At 43.7% G+C, this 25,202-nt stretch overlaps 1 protein-coding gene across 1 annotated transcript in view; it reads right to left on the reverse strand.

The window, feature by feature from the left end:
- The window catches only part of LOC139558804 (RNA-binding motif, single-stranded-interacting protein 3-like), a 351,557-nt gene that overhangs the window by 256,968 nt on the left and 69,387 nt on the right, over positions 1 to 25,202 (reverse strand). The window contains exon 3 of the mRNA XM_071374246.1: positions 1,997 to 2,206. Coding sequence (XP_071230347.1) covers positions 1,997 to 2,206 — 210 coding nt within the window. The remainder of the gene's footprint in view (positions 1 to 1,996; positions 2,207 to 25,202) is intronic.

Genomic DNA, 25,202 nt, shown 5'->3' on the forward strand with positions numbered 1-25,202 from the left:
TTTGGTTCCAACCGCCGTGTCTTTGTGAGACACAGAGTAGTTAAACGGATGATCTCCGCATGTGTGGTTCCCACCGTGAAGCATGGAGGAGGAGGTGTGATGGTGTTGGGGTGCTTTGCTGGTGACATGGTCTGTGATTTATTTAGAATTAAAGGCACACATAACCAGCATGGCTACCACAGCGATACGCCATCCCATCTGGTTTGCGCACACCTCCAGGCTGTGTAAGGACTATTTGACCAAGAAGGAGAGTGATGGAGTGCTGCATCAGATGACCTGGCCTACACAATCACCCGACCTCAACACAATTGAGAGGGTTTGGGATGAGTTGGACCACAGAGTGAGGGAAAAGCATCCAACAAGTGCTCAGCATATGTGGGAACTCCTTCAAGAAGTTGAGAGAATGCTACGAGTGTGCAAAGCTGTCATCATGGCAAAGGGTGGCTACTTTGAAGAATCTAAAATGTAAAATGTATTTTAATTTGTTTACTACATGATTACATATGACGGAGCGGTCTTCTGGTCAGGCTCCGTAGACGGGCACATTGCTCACCGCTCCCGAGTAAACTACTCGCCAATGTCCAGTCTCTTGACAACAAGGTAGACGAAATTCGAGCAAGGGTTGCCTTCCAGAGAGACATCAGAGATTGTAACGTTCTTTGTTTCACGGAAACATGGCTCACTCGGGATACGTTATCAGAGTCAGTACAGCCACCCGGTTTCTTCACGCATCGCGCCAACAGAAACAAACATCTCTCTGGTAAGAAGAAGGGCGGGGGTGTATGCCTTATGATTAACGAGTCGTGGTGTGATCATAACAACATACAGGAACTCAAGTCCTTTTGTTCACCTGGCCTAGAAATCCTTACAATCAAATGCAGACCGCATTATCTACCAAGAGAATTCTCTCAGATTATAATCACAGCCTGTATATCCCCCGCAAGCAGACACCTTGACAGCCCTGAAAGAACTTCATTGGACTCTATGTAAACTGGAAACCACATATCCTGTGCATTTATTGTAGCTGGGGATTTTAACAAGGCTCCCTAAATTTTATCAGCATATTGAATGCGAGATCCGGGCTGGCAAAATTCTGGATCATTGCTACTCTAACTTCCGCGATGCATACAAAGCCCTCCCTCGCCCCCCTTTCAGCAAATCTGACCACGACTCCCTTTTGTTGCTCCCAGCCTAGAGACAGAATCTAAAACAGGAAACGCCCGTGCTCAGGTCTGTTCAACGATGGTCTGACCAATCGGATTCCACGCTTCAAAATTGCTTCGATCACGTGGACTGGGATATGTTCCGGATAGCCTCAGACAACAACATTAATGTATACGCTGATTCTGTGAGTGAGTTTATTAGCAAGTGCATCAGTGATGTTGTACCCATGGTGACTATTAAAACCTTCCCCAACCAGAAACCGTGGATTGATGGCAGCTTTCGCTCAAAACTGAAAGCGCAAACCACTGCTTTTAATCCTGGCAAGGCGACTGGAAACATGACCGAATACTAACAGTGTAGTTATTCCCTCCACAAGGCAATCAAACGAGCTAAGCGGTAACGAGACAAAGTAGAGTTGCATTTCAACGGCTTAGACACGAGACGTATAGTTGAAGTCGGAAGTTTACATACACTTAGGTTGGAGTCATTAAAACTCAACCACTTCACAAATAGGTTGGAGTCATTAAAAAAAAAACACTTCAGTTTTTCAACCACTTCACAAATGTCTTGTTAACAAACTATAGTTATGGCAAGTCGGTTAGGACATTTACTTTGTTGACTCAGGAAGAGTCTTTTCAGAAATGGCTCATGCAGATATTTAGTGTAAAATGTACGGTTATAAATCAGGGCCCCAGGAGATTGAGAGAGACAGGGAAGGTGGAAGAGTGTGGAGAGGTGGAGAGAGAGAGAAGGGGAGGCATGAGAGAGCAAAGGGAGTGCAATGGAGAATGCAGTGAGCATAGCTGTACAGTATGTGTTTGAGAGCACTCACTGCAGGCTGTCCCAGGCAGTAGCCGTAGCTGGCATGCGTGGGGTGCTGGTGGTGGTGGTGGTGGTGGGCCGGGTAGTGCAGGCTGGCACGGGGGTAGGAGACGGTGTGGCCACTCCAGGCCTCCTGAACACCGCTGGTCCACTGGGAGCTGAAGCCTGCTGGGCTCATGGCCGTCTTACTGCTGTGGTATCCTCTCACTGCTGCACTGGGCTGAGGGAGGACGGGGGACAAATGTTACCGCTCAAAAATAATATAAGAAATGCCATTTAGCAGACATTTTTATCCAAAAGGAGTTACAGTTGTGCGTGTATACATTTTCATATGGATGACCCCAGTGGGAACTAAACTCACGATCTTGCCGTTGCAAGCGTCATACTGAGCTACAAGTTGGCCTTTCTCTCCATGCAAGCCCTCACAACCGGTTGCCCACACATTTACCTGAAACCATAGCAGAAGGGGCGGGGGGAGGCTGTTGATGAAAGATCTCCATTCTGGGCATTCTGGAATGTTCTCACTTTCTTTTCTCTCACTCCCATTCGCTACTGAGCAGCTGTCGAGAAACCCCCCCTCCAAAGCCACCAGTCACGGTCGAGATGTGTTCTTGCTAGAAATGTGCCGATTGGTTTGATAAGATGCTTGGATTAGAGTCTGGCAGCGTGCAGCCCGTTTGGCATGATGTGTGGGTATTAGCAGGGCACAGGAGCTACTGTGGTAAATCTTGCTGACAGGCAAAGCTTACACTGCTCTAAGAGGAATGCCTGTAGCCTGCTACGACTACTGGAGCAAGGAGAACTCTGGAACTACAGAAGCTGGTCTTTGACGTACACACTGAGAGAGATGGAATGACAAAATTAGAGATGGAAAGAGTGATAAAGAAAATAAAAGACTGACAGAGAACAATATCTGTGAATTATGATGACGTCCCACAAGTCAATCAATTTCCTACAGGCATTTTGATTCAAATTCCACTCTGCTGTCATGTCTACAGATTATGCTTGTGAAATATGAGAACCAAATATGAACAGCCATATTTTAGTTTAGTGTAACTGTGAGGCATGCGAAGTAAAGCCACCTGAGATGAATTGCAACTATACATCACGGCCAAACATTAACAGTCTTGTTTATGCTTATGTTAGATTTTCACAGGGGTCAGGGGTCGCCTCACTGGGGGGAGACTCTGGAGAGAGCGATGGATGCAATCTGGCCACACAGCTGTGTTCCCAAACCCCTTCAGTCTAATGCGCTGGATCGCAGAGGAGACCGGTGGGAAAAAGGTCAGAGTTCACCTAAATAAATAGGATCCGAAGCGACAGGTTTACGGTGTGTGCTAATACAAGGCAGGTGGAGACGGTTCCCACCGAAAGCAGGATAAATGCATTTCTACTGTGTCAGTCTATAAAGTGCCCTTATGGCTTCACTAAAACACATAGAAATACTGTAGAGGGAGTGTTCGTCAATGAGTCAATACTAGCTATGTGTGGGCAGGAGATAGCATTGAAGTACGCATCAATGGCGAGAACTAATGTGCAGTATCCAGAGCAGCCGTGGCTATTATACAGCCATAATCGGAAGAGTAGCATTAAGAGCAGACCAACGATTTCATTCCTTCATCGCAATGTCCGATACTTTAAGGGAGCTATTCACCAGTTCGTAGAGTTTAAGTGCCGCCTACAGCTAAGCAACCATGTTCATTGGGCTTATAAATGAGGACTATTCAGGCAGACTTTCAGAAAAAGGCATATCGTTTTCCCATTCAGAGGTATTTCTGCAGGCCAATAACACTCTGGGGAGAGATATGTTTTATATGTTTCCTACACATGAGTTATACAAGACTACAGAGTCATTGACATGCAGCTGAAGGTCCTACGGGCACAAAGATATTCAGCCACATCATTCGGGGAAGGGGGCTGTTTCTTAAAACACGAAGGGGAGATCTGAGGGTCTTGACAGTCCAGGACTGGAATGTGTGATTGTTCCCCAGACTCTGGCTTCGTGACACAGGTTTTCAGCAGCTCGTCAGAGCCTTACACACTGCGCATATTTCTCAATTTAATATGAGGGCCAATCGGCTCTGGTTACACAAGTCTTTTCCTGTTCCGAGGGGGATGTTTGACTTGCGGATGAACAGATGTGCATGCAATCAGATGTGTAAACGTAGAACTTCTAGATTGATACAAATCGCCATAGTTTGGGGACAAGGGTGGTGTGATTTTTTTCTGACGGGGGAGTTATAGAAAAAAATAATGGCCGCACTGAAGTCATCTATATCGGTCAGCTAATACGGGATTAGTAAAGGCCCAGTGCACCACTTTTGTGAAATACATTTTACTAAATGTATTTGAGTGTTTACCAGCATTTGTAACTTGAGTCTGATAATTATCTGTACAAAACAGTTAATCTGTGGAATATAAAAATACTTGCTTGTGTCACGCTGTATAATGATAGGAGACAAGTGCAGGAATACGTAATATGGTGTTTTTTATTTTCTCCACCCAAACAAAAGAGCGAGGTGCAAACCTCTGAATAATACACAGGACGAGACCCGTAAAACAAGTGCACAATAACACGTAGCATGGAAGCCGATACAACAGCACAGGTACTCACAGGACGAACGGTAACAATAACTGATGAGGACAATGGGGAACAGAGGGCACATATAAAACATACTAATCAGGGGGAATGGGAACCAGGTGTGCATAATGAGACAAGACAGTCCGGGGTTGGTGGTAATGCATCCAGTTCAGTGACGCCTAGAAGGCCGGTGACGTAGACCTCCGGAGCTGGTGAACGGAATGAGCAGCAGTACCGCGGGGATCCATGACATCTTGATATATGTTTTCCAGTTTCTTGAAATATTCATTTTTTTAAAATTTGTACCCAGTTTTTCCCCTCCAATTTCGTGGTATCCAATTGGTAGTTACAGTCTTGTCTCATCGCTGCAACTCCCGTACGGACTCGGGAGAGGCGAAAGTCGAGAGCCGTGCGTCCTCCGAAACAACCAAGCCTGCACTGCTTCTTGACACAATGCCCACTTAACCTGTCTCGCCCAGGCGTTCCGTTAGCGGAACTCCTCCCACATTCCACTGAAAAGGCAGAGCGCGAAATTCAAAAAATATTTTTTAGAAATATTTAACTTTCACACATTAACAAGTCCAATACAGCAAATGAAAGATACACATCTTGTGAATCCAGTCAACATGTACGATTTTTTAAATGTTTTACAGCGAAAACAGCACGTATATTTATGTTAGCTCACCACCAAATACAAAGAAGGACGGACATTTTTCACAGCACAGGTAGCATGCACAAAGCCAACCTAACTAACCAAGAAACAACTTCATCAGATGACAGTCTTATAACATGTTACACAATAAATCTATGTTTTGTTCGAAAAATGTGCATATTTGAGGTATAAATCAGTTTTACATTGCAGCTACCATCACAGCTACCGTCAAAAATAGCACCGAAGCAGCCAGAGTATTTATAGAGACCAACGTGGAATACCTAAATACTCATCATAAAACATTTCTGAAAAATGCATCGTGTACAGCAAATGAAAGACAAGCATCTTGTGAATCCAGCCAATATTTCAGATTTTTTAAGTGTTTTACAGCGAAAACACAATATAGCATTATATTAGCTTACTACAATAGCCAAACACACAACCGCATTCATTCATCAAGGCACGTTAGCGATAGCAATAGGCACGTTAGCGTTAGCGAATAAACCAGCAAAAGATATTAATTTTCACTAACCTTCATAAACCTTCCTCAGATGACAGTCCTATAACATCAGGTTATACATACACTTATGTTTTGTTCGAAAATGTGCATATTTAGAGCTGAAATCAGTGGTTATCCATTATGCTAACGTAGCATCTTTTTCCCAGAATGTGCGGATATTTCTATTAGACTCTCACCTATTCTGACCAAATAGCTATTCATAAACATTACAAAAAAATACATGTTGTATAGGAAATGATAGATCCACTAGTTCTTAATGCAATCGCCGTGTTAGAATTCTAAAAAATAACTTCATTACTACATAAGGCTTACGTTATGTCGACCAAGTGCCCAAAACCTGGGCGCAAAACTACTAGTACACAGTTCGACAGATATATGAAATAGCATCATAAAATGTTTCTTACTTTTCGTGATCTTCCATCAGAATGTTGGACAAGGGGTCCTTTGTCCAGAACAGTCGTTGTTTGGATTTAGAACATCGTTTTTCCCTCTTGAACTAGCAAGCACACTGGCTAAGTGGCGCGAAGCTCCCCATCGTCAACAAACACAGACAACGCAACACGCCTAACGTCCCGAAAAAATTTCAATAATCTATTAAAACTATATTGAAAAAACATACTTTACGATGATATTGTGACATGTATCAAATAAAATCAAAGCCGGATTTAGTATTCGCCTATAACGACGGCTTTTCAAAAGGCAATTCCAGGTCCATCTGCGCGCTCTCCAGAAAAAAAAAATGGATGACTCGTCGTGCCAAGATGATTTATTCCACCTCAGACCAAGATAAACACTTCCTTTCTTCTCTCACGTCCTCTTGACATCAAGGGGAAGGTGTATGACGTGCATGTATACTCATACGTGTCATGCCCATTTATAGGCAGGCCCTTGAACAGAGCATAATTTTCAGACTTTCCACTTCCTGGTCAGAAAGTGTGCTGCCAAATGAGTTCTGTTTTACTCACAGACAAAATTCAAACGGTTTTAGAAACTAGAGAGTGTTTTCTATCCAATAGTAATAATAATATGCATATTGTACGAGCAAGAATAGAGTACGAGGCCGTTTAAATTGTGCACGTTTTTCCCCCAAAGTGTAAATAGCGCCCTCTATCCTCATCAGGTTAACCCGGAAGCCAGCCACACCAATGTGTCGGAGGAAACACCATGCACCTGGCAACCATATCATCGTGCACTGCGCCCGGCCCGCCACAGGAGTCGCTAGTGCACAATGGGACAAGGACATCCCTGCCGGTCAAACCCTCCCCTAACCCAATTGTGCATTGCCCCATGGGTCTCCCAGTCGCGGCAGAGCCTGTACTCGAACCCAGAATCTCTAGTGGCACAGCTACAACTGCGATGCAGTGCCTTATATCACTGCGCCACTCGGGAGGCCGTAAATGCAACTTATTTATATGTGAAAACTGAAATGGTCTACTCACTCTTTATCCATTTTAGTTGACGCTCTTATCCAGAGCAACTTACAGCAGTGAGTGTATACATTTTCGAAACCCGCAACCCTAGCATTGCATCACATCATCACAAACCATTGACAGTGCCTTCGGAAAGTATTCAGACCCCTTGACTTTTTCCACATTTTGCTACGTTACAGCCTTATTCTAAAATGGATTAAAAATAAATAAATCCTCAGCAATCTACACACAATACCCAATAATGACAAAGCGAAAACAGGTTTTTTGAAATGTATGCAAATCTATAAAAAATAAATAAATAACAGAAATACCTTATCTACATAAGTATTCAGACCCTTTGCTATAAGATTCGAAATTGAGCTCAGGTTCATCCTGTTTCCATTGATGATCCTTGAGATGTTTCTACAACTTGATTGAAGTCCACCTGTGGTAAATTCAATTGATTGGACATGATTTGGAAAGGCACACACCTGTCTATATAAGGTCCCACAGTTGACAGTGCATGTCAGAGCAACAACCAAGCCATGTGGTCAAAGGAATTGTCCGTAGAGATCTGAGAACCATACTTATGTAAATAAAATATTTCATTTGTTTTTTTCTTTTAATAAATTAGCAAAAATTTCTAAAAACGTGTTTTTACTTTGTCTATATGGGATATTGTGTGTAGTTTGATGAGGTAAAAAAACTATTTAATCAATTTTAGAATAAAGCTGTAACGTAACAAATTGTGGAAAATGTCAAGGGGTTCGCGTACTTTCCAAAGGTACTGTATGTCTCAATGTACAAACCTAGATGGCCTAGCCTATGTACAATACAGTAATGTACATTTACATTAACTGGTTTGTAAGGATGGTAAATTAATACTTTGTTTTCTATGTTATTTGATCAAGAAAAATATTGCTACAGACGTCTATATCGGTCCACTCATACTAGTAAAGGCCCAGTGCACTACTTTAGTGAATTTATTTAATTTTTATTAACTTTTTTAATGATTTTTCAGGGTGTGCTGCAGCACCCTCAGCACCCCTACTTCCCCCAGCTATGCAAATCAGGTACCAGGCTCTTTAAATGCATATCCATCTTAAGCCATTCAAGCCTCTAACTTTAAACACTGTACTTCCTACTTTAAGCTATATCATGCCATCTCAAACAATACAATAGAAGGTCTATAACAGGGGCTTGGATTCATATTTATTCCAGGAAGTCCCCTTTTATATCATAATGCGTTCCGCAAACAGAGGGATGTGCGTTATCTTCTTGGTTACAAGATATTTATTCAGTCTGAGGGAGAAGAACAATGTAATGATTTATATTCAACATATTGGGGGTGTTATCTGTACCATTTGTTCCCCCCCCCCAAACATAAAAGTCCCATAAGTCAGGGGGGATAAATGCCTCACCTTCAATAATGAGTAAGCGAGTTGCTACGACATTAATACATTGAGGAGTTAAGGAACCAAAGCACATCTCACAGTAACTGCATCCCAAATGGCACCCTATTCCCTTCAGGGCTTTAGCCCATAGAGCTCTGGTCAAAAGTAGTTCACTATACTGCCATTTGGGAAGCATCCAGTGTCTCTCAGAATACCATTTTTAATGTGTGAGGCTGCTCTCTTCCTTTCCACCCTCTCTTCCCCTCAGTAAAACTGTGTGAGGAAGGAAGGGTGCCCAGGACAGACATGTATGGAACACAGAGCTCATTTGTGCTCCCTGTAACATGAACAAGGCCCCTTTATGTATTACGTAGTTGATAGACCTATGTACTATAAAAGTACCAAACATATTTTGAGAGCAGTGGGAGTCCACTAAAGACAGTAATCAGCTCTCAACGTGAATATAAACTCCGGAACTCTTGGGTTAATCTCACCACGTGGTTCCCCCTCAGAAGAATACGATCTGACAAAACGATTCCTTGCTTTCCAGGAAAAATATGGGACCATGAAATCCCCGGCACAAACCGAAAACAACCTCTTCTGAAGTGGTGTGAAAACCAACTATAGCCAATTACAGACATGTCCGATTGCTTTTGTATTGAGGTGATTGAACAGAAATAAAACTATGTGAAATCCTGCAGTGGCATGGTATCCCTGTGCAATATCGACTTTCTTGTGAGATGCGTCTAATAACCCGAAGCTACAGCCCTTTTATTTCATAAGTTATCTAACAGTATCTTTCTTTTTTTCTAGGGATGTTAGGATGCATGCCGAACATAATTACAGTATATAGAAGGAAAAAATCCCTGTTGTTCCCTGTTATCTGCCTATATCCTTGGGGCTGTGTTGATGTTAGGTCCATTTGGTCTGCAAGGAGAGCTGAGTCTCCAGCCTTCATCTCTATTCCAGGTCGGTGTGTCTGGGAGGCTTGTTGGGGGGGGGGGGGGGGGTCTGTGACTTCCCGAAGACAGTCAGATCCCAGACAGTGATGCCCTAGCTAAGCTTCCTGTCTGCCTCGTTTTGCTTTGGCTCTCCATCGAAGGAGCAGAGGTCCCACCTCAAAGAACTGTTCCTCCCCTTTCTCCCTTACGAAAAAAAAGATTGCAGTCAGAGTGCAGTCCGACTGCACTGCGCGGCAAATACTGCGTCCAAAATACCACAGTCGACTGCAGTTACTGCACTTTTACTGCAGTTTCAAAACTGCCATCATTTTTTTTTTGGAAGGGCTCCATTGTGCTGTCTCCTGTACAGTTGAGACTTTATGGATTTTCCAACATTTACGTTGACGTAGAAACCAGCATTACACGGATGTAAACATCACTTGCGAGGTCTCATTCGAAACGGATAAAAAATGATGCTCGTCATTCAGAAAGTTCCAAGGAGAAATTAGCAGTTTCAGGGCGAGAGACTCCGACCAACACAAAAGTCATCCCAGATAGCATTAGGTTTAGGATATTGTCTTCCAGAGAAACCTCCACGCCTCTTTATGAAAGAGATCCAGCCTAGCTGCCCCCCCCCCCCCCTAATAAATGGCTTCCTGAAACCTGCGTTGCATGAAATGGGCACCTCTGTCCCAGGTGCTCTCCATCGCGTACCGTCCCTACACAAGTCACTTTGCAACATGCCGCCTCGTTTTTCTGTCAGTACCTCTGTCAGAACTCGCCACATGAGGCTGGGTGGGGAGGGAAACGCTACTGGTTCCATGGGTCATTGCCCCCCTCCTCCCTCACCAACCGAGGCAGAGGACTGCATGGGTTTACGATTCTTTCTGGGGTGTTTCTCTACAGAGGGTTGAGAGTGAGAACTTACCCTAGGGCCTACTGTAACTCTATCTAGAGCAGGGGGCTGAAAGGGGCCAACTTTCTCTCTCTCGCTCTTAACCTGCTTCTTTTCATGGTCAAAACACTTGAAGATCCGAGACAGTGGCTGGCTGGAGACATGCTGGAGGAGTGTAACCAAGGCAACCAGGTCCATTGAATTCTACCGTGCAAAAATACTGTGGGGTATAGGTAAATAATGCACGCTCGAGAATGCCCTTCAAGCTAATCAGAAACGAGTATTTAACAATGCCATGGTTTAAACAACTAAAAACTTACCAGTTTTGCAGTGTGCCAATATCTTCAAGAATTTGACACAGACAGAAATTTGACACATAGAAAACTAAGCATTGTTTATTCCAGTTCGACGAGACAAGAATAACGTCTTCTGTAAACAGAGCTCTGACACTGGACAGTGGTGTGAAGCCCTCAGAAGTTTTGATAAGGTGATTTACTGGGTTGTCTCTGACCTGAGAAACTTCCTGGTGAACCAAGATGCGCCATTCTACAAAAGAGCCCCCGAACCTGACACATCTGAGTCTTATCCATCCTCTCCAAATATTTTCCTTGGCCCTGACACATGTTTATGCACTGATGAACCTGGGGCCGGGAGGGGGGGGGGGGGGTAGCGCTGTGAAGCCGGATGTGAAGCCCCCTGCATCCTGGAGTTCTTCTCTTCTGGGATGTGACTGACTGACTCGTCTACAGTTGTTACCGCAGGCTCCTAGGCTGCGTCCCAAATGACTCCGACTTCCGTACATAGTGCACGACTATGGGCCCTGGTCAAAAGAAATACACTATACAGGGAATAGGGTGCCATTTGGGACACATCTCTAGTCTCAAGGGCTGCTCTGCTTGGCCTTGTGATAACTAAACCCTCTCCAGCACTCCTGGAGCTCTCTTCAATGACCCATGTTTGGATACGTTTTGAAAAGAAGCAGTGGTTCACCCCCCACTGGAGAAAAGACTAAAACATTTACAAAAAGGTACTTCAGGAAAAAGGGCAGACTGAGGCTATGACCATATACAGTCATTGGAGCGGCAAAACAAGAACTTACTGCTTTCTTACGAGGAATGGGAGCGGTAAAGCCAATGCAAGAATGGTAATCTACCCAGCGACAAGGTTCATTATGACATAAGTACACGCCTCTGACACTTCACACCAGAGAACAGGCAGTGCTGTCTGAAAGCCGAAATGCCATGCTGTAACCTGTTAACAGAGGTACCGAACACCCAAACGCTGTGTAGAGTGCCTGTTAATGCCAGTGTGCTAGCTATGATTACAGCAGTTATCCACTGGTTCACCCACACTGTGTCTAAGTGGCTCACACCTACACAGGAATGCTCTGACACCAGACCCAGCTCTCTCACTATTTTTCTCTCTGTATGTCTCTCTCTTTCCTCTCCTCGTCTATCAATCTCTCAATCTCCCTGTCTCTCGCTGTCTCTTTATTCTCTCTCTCCTTCTCTGTCTCTTAATTCCCCCCCCCTATCCCGCTCTTCATCGCCCTCCCTCCCCCTCCTTCCATTCCCTCCCTCCCATCCTCCGTTCTCCCTCTCTCAGTCAGGAGATGGCGGATGCATGTGATTGCCCGAGGCCCCGCAGTAGAAGAGAGTAAATCCCTGGTGACACACAGAGGGGCATCCCATTAGAACAACACCTGTGCACTGGCAGGTACAGTCTCATGTGTCCATTAAGTGATGCAGCATGCTCAGTAGTCTGTACTCAAAGTGCTGGGGAGGAGTAACATACAGACTGGCTTTAATTACATCGAAGCAATTACACCTCTGCCTAAAACCAGTGGAAATTAACCAGTCAATCTGTATGCTTAGCTTTCATTCCAAAAGTACCTCAATGACTGCTTCATTATATTTTTTGTGAAAAGATTAACATAAAGTAACTACACTGAGTGTACAAAACATTAAGAACACCTGCTTTTTCATGACAGACTGACCAGGTGAAAGCTGTGATCCCGTATTGATGTCACTTGTTAAATCCACTTCAAATCAGTGTAGCTGAAGGGGAGGAGTCGGGTTAAAGAAGGATTTTTAAGCCTTGAGACAATTGAGACATGGATTGTGTATGTGTGCCATTCAGAGGGTGAATGGGCAAGATTTAAGTACCTTTGAACGGGGTATGGTACTAGGGGCCAGGCGCACTGCTTTGTGTCAACAACTGCGACGCTGCTGGGTTTTTCATGCTCAACAGTTTCCCATGTGTATCAAGAATGGTCCGCCACCCAAAGGACATCCAGCCAATTTGACACGACTGTGGGAAGCGTGGGAGTCAACATAGACCAGCATACCTTTGGAATGCTTCCGACGCCTTCTAGAGTCCATGTCCCGACGAATTGAAGCATGGGAGTCAACATAGACCAGCATACCTGTGGAACGCGTCCGACGCCTTCTAGAGTCCATGTCCCGACGAATTGAGGCTGTTCTGAGGACAAATGGGGACGTATTAAAAGTCCCTGGAGTCTAGCGGCAGTGGAGTCTTGCGTCTGTTAGAACGAGGGTGAGACAGCTGCCCCTCTCCCAGTGTAGTGAGGTGACATAGTGTGTTCTGTGGCAGTGTCTGTCAGAGATGGCTGTGTCACAAATGGCACCTTATTCTCTATACAGCGCACTACTTTTGACTAGAGCCCAATGGGCCCTTTTCAAAAGTAGGGAGATACAGTGACAAGTAAAAGTATGTGAACCCTTTGGAATTACCTGGATTTCTGCATAAATTGGTCATCACATTTGATCTGATCTTCATCTAAGACAACAATAGACAAACATACTGTGCTTAAACTAATAACATACAAATGATTGTATTTTTCTTGTGTATATTGAATACATCATTTAAACATTCACAGTGTAGGTTGGAAGAAGTATGTGAACCCCTAGGCTAATGACTTCTCCAAAAGCTAATTGGAGTCAGGGGTCAGCTAACCTGGAGTGCAATCAGTGAGACGAGATTGGAGATGTTGGTTAGAGCTGCCTTGCCCTATAAAAAACACTCACAAAATTTGAGTTTGCTATTCACAAGAAGCAATGCCTGATGTGAACCATGCCTTTGAACAAAAGAGATCTAAGAATAGTTGACTTGCATAAATCTGGAAAGGGTTACAAAAGTATCTCTAAAAGCCTTGATGTTCATCAGTCCACGGTAAGACAAATTGTCTATAAATGGAGAAAGTTCAGCACTGCTGCTACTCTCCCCATTTCTTGGAAGATTTTCCAAGATGGCGTAGCAGTGGGATGTTTTGTCCCGTCCATTGTATATATCGTTTCTTTCTTCGTATATATTTCGTATGTTTTTAATCTTATTTTTCCATCTACGGATTGAACATACTCTCCTGCAACCCGCCTCACACAATGTGGTATGGATCAGCAATTTTTTTTATACTTTAGAACCGTAACCCCCTTCAGAAGCTAGCCAGCTAACTAGCTAGTAGTCAGTTAGCCACTGCTAGTTAGCCATCACTGTTAACTCTGACATCTGCCAGCTTCAGCCCGGTCAACTCCTGCCAGCCTGCACAGCTCGATATCAACCCAGAGCATATCTCACCCTCACCCGTAGCACGCGCTCCCCAAAGCCAACTCCTCCTTTGGCTGCCTTTCCTTCCAGTTCTCTGCTGCCAATGACTGGAACGAATTGCAAAAAAATCACTGAAGCTGGAGACTTATTTCTCCCTCACTAACTTTAAGCATCAGCTGTCAGAACAGCTTACCGATCATTGCACCTGTACATAGCCCATTTGTAAATAGCCCACCCACCCAACTACCCCATCCCCATATTATTTAAATTTTTTTCTCCCTTGCACCCAAGTATCTCTACTTGCACATCATCTTCTGCACATCTATCACTCCAGTGTTAATGCTAAATTGTAATTATTTCACCACTATGGCCTATTTATTGCCTTACCTCCCTAATCTTACTACATTTGCACACACTGTATATATATTTTTTTAGTGTGTTAATGACTGTACGTTTGTTTATCCCATGTGTAACTCTGTTGTTTGTGTCGCACTGCTTTGCTTTATCTTGGCCAGGTCGCAGTTGTAAATGAGAATTTCTTCTCAACTGGCTTACCTGGTTAAATAAAGGTGAAATTAAAAAAATACTTAGGGGCCATCCTGCAAAGATGACTGACAGAGCACAGCGCAGCATGCTCAATGAGCTTAAGAAGAATCCTAGAGTGTCAGCTAAAGACTTACAGAAATCTCTGGAACATGCTAACGAGTCTTCGATACGTAAAACACTAAACAAGAATGGTGTTCATGGGAGGACACTACGGAAGAAGCCAATGCTGTCCAAAAATCACATTGCTGCACGTCTGAAGTTTGCAAAAGTGCACCTGCATGTTCCACAGCTCTACTGGCAAAATATTCTGTGGACAGATGAAACTACAGTTGAGTTGTTTGGAAGGAACACACAATACTATGTGTGGAGAAAAAAAGGCACAGCACATCAACCTCATCCTAACTGCAAAGTCAGAGTCCTGACCTCAACCCAAAAGAGATGCTATGGCATGACCTCAGAGAGCAGTTCACACCAGACATCCCAAAAATATTGCTGCACTGAAACAGTTTTGTAAAGAGGAATGGTCCAAAATTCCTCCCAAATTTCCTCCTGTCTGATCTGCAACTACAGAAAACGTTTGGTTGAAGTTATTGCTGCCAAAGGAGGGTCAACCAGTTATTAAATCCAAGGGTTTACATTCTTTTTCCACCGTGCACTGTGAATGTTTACACGGTGTGTTCAATAAAGACATGAAAACGTATAATTGTTTGCTATTAGTTTAAGCAGACTGTTTTTCTATTGTGATCTAGATGACGATCAGATCAAATTTTATGACCAATTTATGCAGAAATCCAGGTATTTCCAAAGGGTTCACATACTTTTTCTTGACACTGTATATAGGGTGTCATTTGGTACGCACCCTGAGAGACTGAGAAGGTTGTCCTGCAGTGTCCTTGGGTCTGCTGCCTGTGTTCCCTAGCTCCAGATGGGCCAGGGTGCAGCAGGTGCTGCAGCACCTCTCTGCATGACGTGCACTTGGACTCCAGATGCCTTGCTGCTATCTCTGGGGCCAGATACCCTTCAACCCCAAACTTTTGCTGCACTGTACTGTACCTTCAAAACTCACACATCTGTGTGCACACACATTGGTCCTAAACGTCACAACAAAATTAACTATCTCCAAGAGCCTGCAGTTTCCCCTCAGCCTGTAAATTCTCTCTCTCCCTCCCATGGAAGAAGGGAAATTAAGAATTAAGACAAGCGCAAAAGAAAACGAACCAAGGCGGGAATGAAGTTGGAGAAATACTGCCGTCCTCCAATAATAACAGTTCTCGATAAAATTATATTTTCTCAACACTGTCTCCAAAAGATGTTATCATTTCTTTAAATTCAATAATGGGTTTTTTTCTCAAATGAGAATTGCACTGTTTGGCTTAGTTGCAGCTGTGAGTTTCTCATATAAGGCTTGGATCCAGAATGACTCATCGAACCGCTTGTAGGAATTGTTGTACGCAACCATCAAGGTCAAGGTTCCATGAGGCGCTCTTCCATAGAACTTCTCCCTGTCTGAATATAGCCCTCGTAATTGCTTAACCTTGCTTGCATTATTTCTCATTCTCCTGAAGAAGGTGCTGTTCAATTTTGAGCAAGACAACTATTTACAACGTCACTGAATTAAGGAACGACTCAAACGGTTGTCCATTTCTCCATGAGGATGTTAACCTTCAAAAGCGTTTGCAGCTTATTGAAAGAAAGCGTTGACCATGAACCAACTTCTTCTTAAAGATCTTGTTTGTACTAAAGGGCGCACTCTGGAGAATGTTCAAGAAGCACAATCTCACTATATCAGGGACACCTCATTCGGTCTTGCAATATAATACCCGTGAGGCTTGATAACTTTTAAAAGCTACACAATTTTTTGTTAAAATTTATTTGTTTTTTAAAATATAATTTGTATCCCTTTTTCACAATATCCAATTTGAAGTTAGTCTTGTCCCATTGCGGCAACTCCCATACGGACTTAGGAGAGGCGAAGGTCGATAGCTGTGGGTCCTCCAAACCTTGACCCCGTCAAGCCGCACTGCTTCTTAACACAATGCTCACTTAACCAGAAGTCAGCCGCACCAACGTGTTAGAGGAAACACCGTACACCTGGCGACCGTGTCAGCGTGCATGCGCCCGGCCCGCCACAGGAGCAGCTAGAGCGCGATGGGACAAGGACATCCCGGCCGGCCAAACCCTCCCCTCCTCAGCACCTTATCCAAAGTTGTTGAGAGATTAGTTTTTAATCAACTTCTCGAGCACAAACCTCTTTATGAACTACAATCTTGCTTAAAAACAGCTCATTCCACTGTTACTTGCCTTATCCACCTTTTTGACCACATTAAGCAGGAAAGTGAGAAGGGGAACTATACAGGTTATGTTAGACTTGCAGAAAGCTTTTGACACTATGAACCAGGATATTCTCCTGATGAAACTGAAACGCATGGGTCTAAATGATGTAGTAGTGAATTGGTTTAGGTCTAAGAAATATTCTGTGGAGTACCGCAGAGATACATTTTAGGGATTCCCTTATTTTTTAAATACGTTATTGATATGCCAGATACAGTAAAGTGCAAACTCCTGCTTTATGCTGATTCAGCCATACTGGTATCAGAGAAAGATACAGTTTATATAGAGGAGACCCGGAGTAAGGAATTGCATTTTGTTAGAGATTGGTTGGTTGATTGACAACAAATTGTCACTGCATCTGGGAAAAAACGGAATAGATTTTGTTTGGAACAAAACGTAGATTGCTTAGGGCTGACAAGATAAAGGTGAACTGCGCAGGCAAGGATATTGAATCTAAAACAAGTGTATCTTATCTTGGTGTGTCACTAGATCAATCCCTTTCTGGAGACCCGATTGCTGCTAAAATTCTTTCGAAAATGGCGAACAAATTTACATTTTTATATCGTAACACTAGATATGTTAACAGTAAAGTCAAGAAACTGCTTGTCTCAACCTTGACTCGGTGTCATTTTGATTTATGCCTGCTCTGCTTGGTATAGTGGGCTATCAAAAGAGAATGCAAATTAAATCAAAGTTTATTTGTCACGCGCATCCAATACAACAGGTGTAGTAGACCTTACAGTGAAAAGCTCACTTACAGGCTCTAACCAACAGCGCACAAAAGGTATTAGGTGAACAATAGGTAAGTAAAGAAATAAAAACGACAGTAAAAAGACAGTGAAAAATAACAGTAGCAAGGCTATATACAGTAACGAGGCTACATACAGGCAGCGGGTTAGTCGGGCTGATTGAGGTAGTATCTACATGTAGATATGGTTAAAGTGACTATGCATATATGATAAACGGAGAGTAGCAGTAGCGTAAAAGAGGGGTTGGCGGGACACAATGCAGATTGCCCCCGCATATTGGCTAACCGGGCTCTGGTTGGTCGGGCCAATTGAGGTAGTATGTACATGAATGTATAGTTAAAGTGACTATGCATATATGATAAACAGAGAGTAGCAGCAGCGTATAAGAGGGGTTGGGGGGGGGCACACAAGGCAAATAGTCCGGGTAGCCATTTGATTACCTGTTCAGGAGTCCTATGGCTTGGGGGTAAAAACTGTTGAGAAGCCTTTTTGTACTAGACTTGACACTCCGGTACCGCTTGCCATGCGGTAGTCTATGACTGGGGTGGCTGGGGTCCTTGACAATTTTTAGAGCCTTCCTCTGACACCGCCTGGTGTAGAGTTCCTGGATGGCAGGCAGCTTAGCCCCAGTGATGTACTGGACCATACGCACTACCCTCTGTAGTGCCTTGCGTTCGGAGGCCGAGCAATTGCCATACCAGGCAGTGATGCAACCAGTCAGGATGCTGTCGATGTTGCAGCTGTAGAACCTTTTGAGGATCTGAGGATCTGAGGACCTATGTCAAATCTTTTTAGTTTCCTGAGGGGGAATAGGCTTTGTCGTGCCCTCTTCACGACAGTCTTGGTGTGTTTTGACCATTCTAGTTTGTTGGTGATGTGGAACTTGAAGCTCTCAACCTGCTCCACTACAGCCCCGTCGATGAGAATGGGGGCATGCTCGGTCCTCCGTTTCCTGTAGTCCACAATCATCTCCTTAGTCTTGGTTATGTTGAGGGATAGGTTGTTATTCTGGCACCACCCGGCCAGGTCTCTGACCTCCTCCCTATAGTGCTGTCTCATCGTTGTTGGTGTCTAGTCGACACTCTTGTGTCATCTGCAAACTTAATGATGGTGTTGGAGTCATGCCTGGCCATGCAGTCGTGGGTGAACAGGGAGTACAGGAGGGGACTGAGCACGCACCCCTGGGGGGCTACAGTGTTCACGATCAGCGTGGCAGATGTGTTGCTACCCTACCCTCACCACCTGGCCCATCAGGAAGTCCAGGATCCAGTTGCAGAGGGAGGTGTTTAGTCCCAGGATCCTTAGCTTAGTGATGAGCTTTGAGGGTACTATGGGTGTTGAACTGCGCTGTAGTCAATGAATAGCATTCTCACATAGGTCATGCTAAATAATGTTATCAGGTATGTGCTGAATGCCCCCCCCCCCCTTCCCCCCAGGACCCACATAGGGGAGTCCCGGGAGGTGGGCTTGTTGCCTTTGGAGTCCAGAGTGGACCAACTTAATCATATATGTTTGACATCTTAAATGATCGTGCACCAGGTTACATGGAAAACCACATTGATATGGTCTATAACCAACACAGTTACAATACCAGAGCTAGTGTTATGTCTTGTACAATCCCAAGAGTAAACAGTACTGCGAGGAGCACGTTTTTCCTTGGAGATCAAGCAAAGAAAAAGTTAAAATAGCTTTAAAAAGCAGGCAAAGGTTTTCATTTGGACAAGGTTGGTCAGGTGTATTTATTTGAAGGATCGGTATGATGTGCAATTAATAGATTGTTTTAATGTGAAATTAATATGGTTGGTTTTTTTAAGGTTAGGGAGAAGTGCAGTGAATAGTGCCACTTTTTAGGATGTCAATATAAATGAATGTATTTATGGTTGTTTGTAGTTTTGTCTTGTCTTTTAATCATATCTGTTATTGTTTTTACCATCGAGGACCACTTTGGAAACAAGCGTTTTAATTAATACTTTCAAGTGATTTCCTCTGGGTCCACATTGTACATTTTGTTGAATATGTCTGTTAACCAAAATAAATTAAGTTCAACCCGGGCGACGCCGGGCCAATTATGTGCCGCGTCATGGGTCTCCCAGTCGCGGCCTGCTGCGACACAGCCGGTATCGAACCAGGATCTGTAGTGACGCAGCTAGCACTGTGATGCAGTGCCTTAGACCGCTGCGCCACTCGGGAGGCATGTTACACAAGATTTAACCTTTTAAAATACACCTACCGATTTACGTAAAGCATTTATAACTATAGCGGAGAAAGCCACTTAAACATGCCCTCGATTGCTCCCATTGACTGAATGTACTGGACTGCTTGTTTATTGTCTAATTCTGGTATGGCAGGGAATAGCACATTCACAGTACACAGAGTGTCAGGCTGAATTCACAGAACACACTGTTCTATCCACCTCTCTTTCTCCTCCTCTCTCTCGTTCCGTGAGAGACAGGGAGCAGGGGAGTTGCCAAGGAGAGGGAACAGACCGATCTGGCGTCTTGATTTGACCAGTATCTTTTCGCCAGCCACTCTTCACCCCAGTGGAGCAGAACAAGCCACGCATGCACAGTCATGAACACATTCCAGCTCCGGCCCAGTGACACCACTGGCAGGCCCCGAGCACCAGAGACAATCAGACAACACTGTCTGCATCCCAAATGGCACACTATTCTCTACATAGTGCATTAGTTTTGACCAGGGCCCATAGGCACTATGTAGGGAATTGGGTGCCATTAAGGGAAGCAGCCACTGTCACTGGAGAAGGACTGCAGTTGTTTCACAATCAAAGCGCCACCTGATGTGTTGACTTGGCCTCAGAATTTATTGCACACCAGACATCCTTCCTTTCTTTACGTTTGTTTTTCTGTCCAACAGCTGAACCTATGGGAATTGTGTCCTTACCTTGTTCATACCACAGAGTCTCTACTGTATATGTTGAACAGTACATTGTACGTGAAGGTATCTTGAAGAGCACCAGAGATATGTGAGGAATTCAAATTTTATTCCAATAGCTATGGCTGGGTTTGCTTGCTTTGACGATGAGAGACTATCAATTGATCTGATCCGGCTGATTCTGAGGAGACACTTAAAGCCCAATGAAGTTTGAGCGCAAAATGTATATTTACCAAATCGAATGGCGTTCCCACATTCTTCAGCATATGTCGTCTAAAAGCTTCGATTTTAAGCCCCCCCTTGCCACATTGTAACGGTTTTCCTCTTCGTCTGAAGAGGAGTAGCAAGGATCGGGCCAATGTGCAGCGTGGTAAGTTTCCATAATGAGAATATTTAATAAATCCACAGAACACTGAACAAAATAACAAAAGTACAAACAAACAACCCGAAACAGTCCCGTATGGTGCAAACACAGACTCAGGAAACAACCACTCACCAAACACAATAGAAAACAGGCTACCTAAATATGGCTCCCAATCAGAGACAACGACTGACACCTGCCTCTGATTGAGAACCATACTAGGCCAAACACATAGAAATATAACAACAGAACAAAACATAGAATGCCCACCCAACTCACGCCCTGACCAAACTAAAATAAAGACATAAAAAAGGAACTAAGGTCAGAACGTGACACACATGTGCAGCAAACGAGGACAAACTCTCACGCTGCAGATGAAAGCACAGTGAGTGCATCGGAACAGTCAGAGAAGAAGTCACAGAAAATTGATAAATGAGAGGCAAATGTCAAGAGAGCTCACCACAATGAAACCAAAACACACAAAGTCCACATGAGCTAGACTAGCTGCTAGACAGGCACATGCCCCTTTTCCCTTCCCGTCTCAAGTTCCCTTTTGGGCACTTTGGTTTATTATTGTATACAAATGTTTTGTTTATTATTGTATACATTTTTTGGTCGTTGTTCTGAACCCACTGGCTGCAAGTCGTCGTTAAATTGACATAAGCTGATGAATGTAGCTACCTACCGACATTATATAATCCATTTGCCCATTCCTCATTTGTCATCAAAGCATCCATGTGAGGTATTCTTCACAATCATTTTTGCCTTAGCCAAAATAACCTTAATATTGTGGTCAATCTGTGTTGGTTCATGACCATTTGACTAAATATACATCAAAGGCTAAGCACTTATGAAACTGCACTTCTATCCTGGGTTTCACAACAGATGCCAAAGGAGTGGGACTCCTACCATCACAAGAGGACTGGGTTAGGTATACAGCATTGATCGTAATAGATCTGTGTTACATGACTATAGTGTTATTATGAAATTTCATTATACAATTATACAATGAAGTTAGAAGATTATGGCTATTATGCTGAACAAAAAATAAAACACATTGTGCAACAATTTCAACGATTTTGCGGAGTTACAGTTCATATAAGGAAATCAGTCAAATTAAATGAATGAATTAGGCCCTAATCTATGGATTTCAAATGACTGGCCTGGTCCTGGGAGGGCATAGGCTCACACACTGGGGAACCAGGCCCAGCCAAACAGAATGAGTTTTTCCCCCACAAAATGGCTTTATTACAGACCGAAATACTCCTCAGCACCCCCTTCCCCCTCCTCAGACGATTCTACAGGTGAAGAAGCCAAATATGGAGGTCGTGGGCTGGAGTGGTCACACGTAGTCTGCGGATGTGAGGCCGGTTGGTACTGCAAATTCTGTAAAGAGACATTGGAGGCAGCGTACGGTAGAGAAATAAACATGAAATTCTCTGGCAACAGCTCTGGTGGACATTCAGCATGCCAATTGCACACTCCCTCAACACTTGAAACATCTGTGGCATTGTGTTGTGTGACAAAACGGCCCATTTTTGAGTGGCCTTTTATTGTCCCCCAGCACAAGGTGCACCTGTGTAATGATCATGCTTATTAATCAGCTTCTTGATATGCCACACCTGTCAGGTGGATGGATTATCTTGACAAAGGATAACGTTCTCACTAACAGGGAGGTAAACAAATGTGGACAACATTTTAGAGAAATAAGCTTTTTGTGTGTATTTATGGGATCTTTAATTTCAGCTCATGAAACATGGGACCAGCACTTTAAACATTGCATTTACAGTTAATTCGGAAAGTTTTCAGACTGCTATGACTTTTTCCATATCTTGTTACGTTACAGCCTTATTCTATAATGGATTCAATTGTGTTTTTTCCTCATCAATCTACACACAATACCCATATAATGACAAAGCAAAAAACAGGTTTTAGTTTTTTTGCAAATTTATACAATTTAGATAAGTATTCAGACCCTTTACTGAAACACCTTTGGCAGTGATTACAGCCTCGAGTATTCTTGGGTATGACGATACAAGCTCGGCACACCTGTATCTGTGGAGTTTCTCCCATTCTTCTCTTCTCTACAGATCCTCTCAAGCTCTGTCAGGTTAGATGGGGAGCGTCGCTGAACAGCTATTTTCAGCTCTCTCCAGAGATGTTCGATCGGGTTCAAGTCCGGGCTCTGGCTGGGCCACTCAAGGACATTCAGAGACACTCCAGCGTTGTCTTGGCTGTGTGCTTAGGTTCATTGTCCTGTTGGAAGGTGAACCTTCGCCCCAGTCTGAGGTCCTGAGCGCTCTGGAGCAGATTTTCAACAAGGATCTGTTTTTACTTTGCTCCGTTAATCTTTCCCTCAATCCTGACTAGTCTCCCAGTCCCTGACACTGAAAAACATCCCCACAGCATGTTGCTGCCACCATCATGCTTCACCATAGGGATGGTGCCAGGTTTTTTCCAGACAGAGGAACTCTAATGCTCTGTCAGAGTGACCATCGGGTTCTGATTTCTCAGTTTGGCCGGGCAGCCAGCTCTAGGAAGAGTCTTGGTGGTTCCAAACGTCTTCCATTCAAGAATGATGGAGGCCACCGTGTCCTTGGGGACCTTCAATGCTGCAGGATTTTTTTGGTACCCTTCCCCAGATCTGTGCCTCGAGACAATCCTGTCTCTGAGCTCTATGGACATTCCCTTTGACCACATGGCTTAGTTTTTGCTCTGACATGCACTGTCAACTGTAGGACCTTATATATACAGGTGTGTGCCTTTCCAAATAATGTCCAATCAATTGAATTTTCCAAAGGAGGACTCCAATCTAGTTGTAGAAACATCTCAAAGATGATCAATTGAAACAGAAGGCAACTAAGCTATTTCGAGTCACCTAGCAAAGGGTCTGAATACTTATGTAACTAAGGTACACAGTCACTCGCTGTGCAGCAAGTCTGAGCCCGGCCCGGCACAATCAAATCAAATGTGGTCGGACTCCCTTTAGTCATTTGTGTCTCTTAATTATTTCATCAAACAGTTTGCTTAAAGCACCAGACAAGCTCACTGATTTGATTAAAACACATAGGATGTGTCTTTAATGTATTTCAGTTTTTTACCTTTTTAATACATTTGAAAATATTTCAAAAAATATTTATATTTCACTTTGTCATTATTGGGTATTGTGTGAAGATTGACGGGGGGGGGGAATCATGTAATCCATGTTGGAATAAGGCTGTAACGTAACAAAAAGGGAAGGGGTCTGAATACTTTCCGAATGCACTGTATATTTTTGTTCATCGTAGATTATGAAGTTATTATTTAAGAACATTGGTGATAAATCACAATCTGTAAAAAAATAAAAAATAAATACTAAAACTGAACAAAAATATAAACGCAACAAGTGTTGGTCCCATGTTCCATGAGCTGAAATAAAAGATTACAAAAATGTTCCATACGCACAAAAAAAAAAATTCTCTCAGATTTTGTGCACAAATGTGTTTACATCCCTGACAGTAAGCAATTCTCCTTTGCCAAGATAACCATCCACCTGACAGGTGTGGCATATCAAGACGCTGATTAAACAGCGTGATCATTACACAGGTGCACTTTGTGCTGGGGACAATAAAAGGCCAATCTAAAATGTGCAGTTGTGTCACACAACACAATGCCACAGATGTCTAAATTTGAGGGAGCTTGCAATTGGCATGCTGACTACAGGAATGTCCACCAGAGCTGTTGCCAGCCTCCCAACCGCAGACCACGTGTATGGCGTTGTGTGGACGAGCGGTTTGCTGACGTCAACATTGTGAACAGAGTGCCCCATGGTGGCGTTGGGGTTATGGTATGGGCAGGCATAAACTATGGACAACGAACACAAATGTATTTTATCAATGGCAATTTGAATGCACAGAGATAATGTGACGAGATCCTGAGGCCCATTTTCATGCCATTCATCCACCGCCATCACCTTGTGTTTTAACATTATAATGCACGGCCCCATGTCGCAAGCATCTGTACACAATTCCTGGAAATTGAAAATGTCCCAGTTCTTCCATGGCCTGCATACTCACCAGACGTCACCCCTTGAGCATGTTTAGGACACTCTTGATCGATGTGTACGACAGCGTGTTCCAGTTCCCGCCAATTTCCAGCAACTTCGCACAGCCATTGAAGAGGAGTGGGACAACATTCCACGGGTCACAATCAACAGCCTGATCAACTCTATGCGAAGGAGATGTCTCGCTGCATGAGGCAAATGGTGGTCACACCACATACTGACTGGTATTCTGATCCACGCCCCTACATTTTTCTTATGCATCTGTTGGTCACAGATACCTTATCTGTATTCCCAGTCAAGTGAAATCCATAGATTAGGGCCTAACAAATTTATGTCAAT

The sequence above is a fragment of the Salvelinus alpinus genome, chromosome 29 (genome assembly GCF_045679555.1).
Source record: "Salvelinus alpinus chromosome 29, SLU_Salpinus.1, whole genome shotgun sequence".
Classification (NCBI taxonomy): domain Eukaryota; kingdom Metazoa; phylum Chordata; class Actinopteri; order Salmoniformes; family Salmonidae; genus Salvelinus; species Salvelinus alpinus.